At 44.7% G+C, this 5,343-nt stretch overlaps 2 protein-coding genes across 3 annotated transcripts in view; one reads left to right on the top strand and one right to left on the bottom strand.

The window, feature by feature from the left end:
• Znf189 (zinc finger protein 189) overlaps nucleotides 1-2,396 on the bottom strand; it is a 12,269-nt gene extending 9,873 nt beyond the window's left edge. For both annotated transcript variants that reach the window (XM_029555425.1, XM_008851911.3), the window contains exons 1-2: nucleotides 2,044-2,396; nucleotides 1,256-1,340 (exon numbers count right to left, since the gene is read on the bottom strand). In XM_029555425.1, the coding sequence (XP_029411285.1) occupies nucleotides 1,256-1,340; nucleotides 2,044-2,076 (118 nt within the window). In that variant the 5' untranslated portion in view covers nucleotides 2,077-2,396. The remainder of the gene's footprint in view (nucleotides 1-1,255; nucleotides 1,341-2,043) is intronic.
• A 135-nt stretch (nucleotides 2,397-2,531) lies between these two features.
• Mrpl50 (mitochondrial ribosomal protein L50) overlaps nucleotides 2,532-5,343 on the top strand; it is a 7,660-nt gene continuing 4,848 nt past the window's right edge. Inside the window, exon 1 of the mRNA XM_008851910.3 lies at nucleotides 2,532-2,666. Coding sequence (XP_008850132.1) covers nucleotides 2,575-2,666 — 92 coding nt within the window. The 5' untranslated portion in view covers nucleotides 2,532-2,574. The remainder of the gene's footprint in view (nucleotides 2,667-5,343) is intronic.

Genomic DNA, 5,343 nt, shown 5'->3' with positions numbered 1-5,343 from the left:
GAAAGTTCTAAATTTTGAAATTGTTACTAAAATTAATATATCACAGACAAAAAAAAAAAAAAGCTGAGATGTAAACAACAAGTGAATTAGAAAAAATATATACATAAACATATAGGACTTGAATCTTTTTAGAGAATTTTTCTTGCTGTGCTTGGGAATTAGGTAGCAGAGTGGGGAAAAAAGGGAAGACTTTATTAAAAAAAAACACAGGATCTGAAATTTGCAGAATGATTATAGCATAATATCAAAGAGGCCACACAACATGCTGGTAATAAGCCAGGAAAGGACTGACACCTTAGGGAGGCAGAGGTACATTAAAGGGCAGGAAGCACATGAAGAATGAACAGGTTTAGGTGGGAAGGTGAGGGAGTGATGGACAGGCAGGTCACAGTTAAGCTAAACAAGGGCAGGAGGCATCTCTGTTCTGGTTGTTTCTGTGAAAGTCTAGTCAACAATCATCTACTATTGAATTAAGAGGTCAGAGACCAGGATAGTGTGTTTACAGACTTGCTTGTTATAGTGCAGGGAATGATCAATGACACTGGTAGCTAGATAAGCATGGAAAGTAGGGTTCCTGAGTTGCACGATCCAGATCCATGGAGGCTCAAGCACTGTCTAATGAGATGGAGAAACTAAAACACGTGATAAAGTTAGAAGCGAAGGACCAAAAAAATTTTGTTCATAGATGATGATGAAAAAGAACGGAGTGGGTAGAGCAAGTCTGCTGAGGCACTGTGAGGATATTTTTGTTTGAAAGTAGAAAACTAAGGCTTCGGGAATAGCACTGAAAAGCAGTTAGAACAACTAACCTGCCCCTTCCAGCCTTGACACAAAGGAAGGGGAGGAGGACCCAGACAAGGGGCAGCTCCCCCTGGAAGGTCTGCCAGCCAAGTGGTGTCCTTGGAAATGTGCCAGGTTTCAGTGTAGGCCAGGAGGAATAAGGAACATTGTGTAAAGAGGAATTGGGGTTCCAGAAGGCCGAGGCAAAAGGGGTGGGAGGAAAGCAGTGGGAAGATAAACCAGGAAGGAAAGCACAGAGCAATATGGGAATAAGATTAGGAAGCCAGAAAAGCTTGCATTTTGGCCACTACAGGAAGCTAGGTACAAGAGAGTCATAGAAATAACTAATGATTCGAAGATTTGAATCAGAACTTTGGAACAGAACAGTTTTGGTTTTAGTAGCACTGAGTGAAGCATTCTAGGTATTAAATGTTAGTACCTTCTTAAATATTTTAGAAAAACAGCACATTCTTACCCAGCGAGACCAGGTTTCCATAACTCTCCATCATGACATCTTTATACAGACTTCTCTGAGCTGGATCCAGATAATCCCACTCTTCCTGGGTAAAAAACACAACCACATCCTCAAATGTTAACAACCCTTGAATAGTGAGATTTCTGCAGACAGTTCTTGTCTCAAGGCCAATTCTGTCACTGAAGATGCCAGAAGCAATCACTTACCATGGAGGAGCACGGTAAGAGTACCAAAAGTGCCCAGCGCCAGGAAGCGATTTTAACAGACAGGCGTCTTGGACCGGGAGATGGTCTGGACCATCTTGCCTTCTGAACTGCAAGGTCTTTTCTGGTTTCCTAAGTATCTTAATTTTAGTTAACTGCCCCACAGCCTCTCCAAGCTTCCCTCACCTCACTGTCCCCCTCCAGTGTTCTATCCACATCAGTTTGTGACCCAATTTCATTCAATACCATCAGATTCTCTAGGCACCTACCCTAAGTTCAGGCATCATGCCAGAAGTAGAAGATACAGGGGTCAAAAACAATGCCTCACCTGGAAGGAATTCACAACGCAGCATTCTGAATTCTCTCCAGTAGATTTATCAATTTGCTCTTGGGGGGAAAAACGGAGCGCGGGAGCCAGTGGGCAGTTTGTAAGTGAACTGCACCCTGGAGTACTAGGTACACCAGGAGGCTGGGGTCCTTTCTTAGGGCTGGCGGCCAGGGGATGGGGGCGGGGAGAGGTGGTGGTGCGGCCTAGCTAACCAGGGAGAGGCGAGATAACGGAGATCCCTCGAAGGGGTGACTCACCTTTGGCTCCAGCGGGGGACTTGGGGATGCCATCTCCTCGACAGGCAATAGGGGCCACACAGAAAAGGGGCTCTATAGAGGCCTAGCCGGAGGCTGGAAATTAGGCTTGGCCACGACGGGCTCCCTTGCTGGGTCCGGCCAGGTCCTGCCTCGGTTTCCTGAGCGGTCACGTTCCCGGGAGCATATCAGACTTTGTGCCTGGCTTTCCCCCTACCCCAAGCCCTCTCTCCGGCTCCGCTGCGCAGCCTTCCAGGCCTTGCAAGAGTCGAGTCCCGGCTGCCAGTTCCTCCTCACAGCCAAGCAGCACTGCGACCATCCGCCCCCGGACCCGAAGGCGTCACCCGGAACCTTCACGGGACAGCCTCCAACTACAACTCCCATGATGCCAAGGGCCCGCACAACCGGACTACATTTCCCTGTGTGCATAGAGTAAGGGCGACGATAGGAACCGCTAGAGTAAGCTCGCATGTGATTGGTTGATCTGGGCACATCGCGGCGGCGTGAGGGGAACTCAGCGAGCACTCTTCAAAGATGGCGGCGCTGTGTGTCGGGGGCGTAGCTAGAAGAGGCTGGTCGCGGATAGTCCCCGTGGCGACACGCAGAGAATTATGGTCTCGAATCAGGTAAAGCTGAAGATTGCTTAGTGGGTTACGTGCCCTGAAAGTCAGGAGAGAAACTGAGGCGCATGAGGGGACAAGTTCAGAAGGGTGTGGTGCTCTTTAGAGGGGACACTGGTCCTCAGCCTCAGGACGAGGGGTCTGAATTAGGGATCCGCGATCAAGAGTTCGGGCCTGCTTCTCCGCGATCGTGGGCCTCTCCTAACGGTAAAGCGGTGCCCCTTCTCATTTCCTCTGCACCTGTTAACCACGTGCCGGAGCGTCCCGGCGTGGTGTCAGCAAACGCCTCTTTTGGTCCTATCCTAAAACAGAACGTAAAGGTGCACAGTAAGCCAAACAAACCACAGGGTTTATTTCTTAAACAGAATTTGAAATTAAGGGGCTGCCTGCTACCCCCTCCCTTCCGCTGTCCCTCCCCCCTCCCCTGCCCCGCTCCCCTCTTCTCTCCCTCTCTCCCTCCCTCTGTCTCCCAGTGCGTGTGTTGAGTCCTTGATTCGTGATCAGATAGTTTCTGAACGCCTAAAGCGTCCAAGATGCGCTAGACGCAAAGTCTTCACGCTTCAGTACTTGACACAGGAGAGAACTGAGGCCTACAGAGAAGGGAAGTGTTTTTCCCATAATCACCAAGGAAAACTTCTGTATCACCTAGATAATGTTCGGGTATCAAAACTTATGGTGGGAACCTCAGGAACAATTATGTGCTAAGTTTCTTTCCGTAGGAATTTTGAGTCAGGTCATGTATTCGCTCTCTTTGGTTAGTGTCAAATGTCCAAGTTTGTTTTCTTCATAAACTCAACAGATATTTTAGTGTCTACTAGGTCAAGGAACACTACAGGTGTTAAAGATACAGTGATTAATTAGACCAAATCTTTGTCCTCATAGGAGGAAATGGAGGGGATGAATGACATTTTTGTTTCAGTTGCCATTCTTTAAAAGTGTATATATTTAAGATGTAAAATGGATGTCTTGATGTACATACACACAGAGAACCGATTGCTACAGTCAAGCTCATTCCATCTCATTACATGGTTCCTTTGTAATTTTTTTTCTTTAAGCAATGCACTAAAATCTCTGCCAGTTTTAACGCTAGTGCTTTAGCTCTGTAACAGAACTAAAACAAAATTTATTATTTTTATTTTATGTATATGAATGTATTACCCGCATGTAAGTGCACCCGAGTCATGCAGTGCCCACAGAGAGCACTGGATCCCCTGGAACTGGAGATACAGGTGGTTGTTAGCCACCATGAAGCTGTTGGGAACTGAACTTAGGTCCTCTGCAAGAGCAGTCAGTGCACTTAACTGCTGATCATCTTACCAGTCCAGCTCTGTAACAGAATTTTAAATCCTTAAATACGATGTCTCCCAACTTTGTTCTTGTACTTACATCCATGCAGGCAAAACACTCATACACATAAAATAAATAACTTAAAAAATATTTTTTAAAGACTAGCAAAGTGCTCTTAATTCTTGATCCATCTCTCCAGCCCTGAAACTACTGATCTTTTATGTTGATTTTTGCATCCTCAGCTTTCCTGGATTAGTTTATTGGTTCTAACAGATTTTTGTTTTTAAATGCAATGGAGTTTCCTACTTACAGAATTGTGTCATATGCAGATAGGCAATTTTACTTCTTATTTAATGCTCTTTTTCTTCCCTATAAGCTGTCTAGTATAATATTGCAAAGAAGTGGTTAGTACCCCAGAGGCTGAGGCAGGAGGATGATGGTTTCAAGACCAGTGAACATTATTACATAGAGAGACTGTGTCTCAAAAGAATAAAAGGGCTGGAGAAGAGAGCCTATCAGTTAAGAGCACTAGCTGCTCTTTCAGAGCACCCAGTGGCTATCATCCGTCCACAACTCCTATTCCAGGGGATCTGATGCCCTCTTCTGGCCTCTGTGGGCACTACATGACACAGGTGCACTTGTGTACATGCAGGTTTAACACATAAAATAAAAATAATTAAAAATTTAAAACTAAAAAGCCGGGCATGGTGGTACATACTTCTAATCCCAGTGCATGGGAGGCAGAAGCAGGCTACTCTGTGAGTGCAAGGCCAATCTGGTCTACACAGCAGTTCCAGGCCAGTTAGTGCTACATAGATTGTTTTCCCTCATTTGTTACGTTAGCTGTTGGCCTTCCTAAATTATATTCAGCTGGCTGAAGTAAAGTCTGAACCTACTTTTTTAGAGCTTTTATCATGGATGACTGTTGAGCTATCTCAAATACTTTCCCTGTATCTCGAGATGATGATTTTTACTTTCATCCTGTTGATGTGCCATGTCATATTGATTTGCATAAATTAAACAAACTGAAGTCCAGGCAAGTGTCCTGCTCAGTATAGAATTTTTGAAACACTGTAGAGTTTGGTTAGTATTTTACTGAGGATTTTTGGATCTGTATTTATCAGGAATATTGGCTTGTAGCCTTCTTGAGGTATTTTTATCTGGCTTTAATTTCTTGGTCTCAAAATGAGTTTGGAAGTGTCCCTTTTAATTTTGGGGAGAGTTTAAGAGGGACTAGTACTCATTCTTTGAATGTATGGTAGAATCACATGATGCTATCTGGCCCCAGCTTTTTCTTTTTTTGGGAGGTGTTTTGTTTGTTTTCTTCTTCAGTCTATTTCTTATTGACCAGTTTAAGCTTTCTATTCTTCTTTTTTTTAAAAAAATTTTTTCTAAA

This window comes from Nannospalax galili, unplaced genomic scaffold, assembly GCF_000622305.1.
Source record: "Nannospalax galili isolate Female #2095 unplaced genomic scaffold, S.galili_v1.0 scaffold125, whole genome shotgun sequence".
Taxonomy (NCBI): Eukaryota; Metazoa; Chordata; class Mammalia; order Rodentia; family Spalacidae; genus Nannospalax; species Nannospalax galili.
Note: the sequence above shows the minus strand (reverse complement) of the source record. Positions and strands in the feature narration are given on the sequence as shown.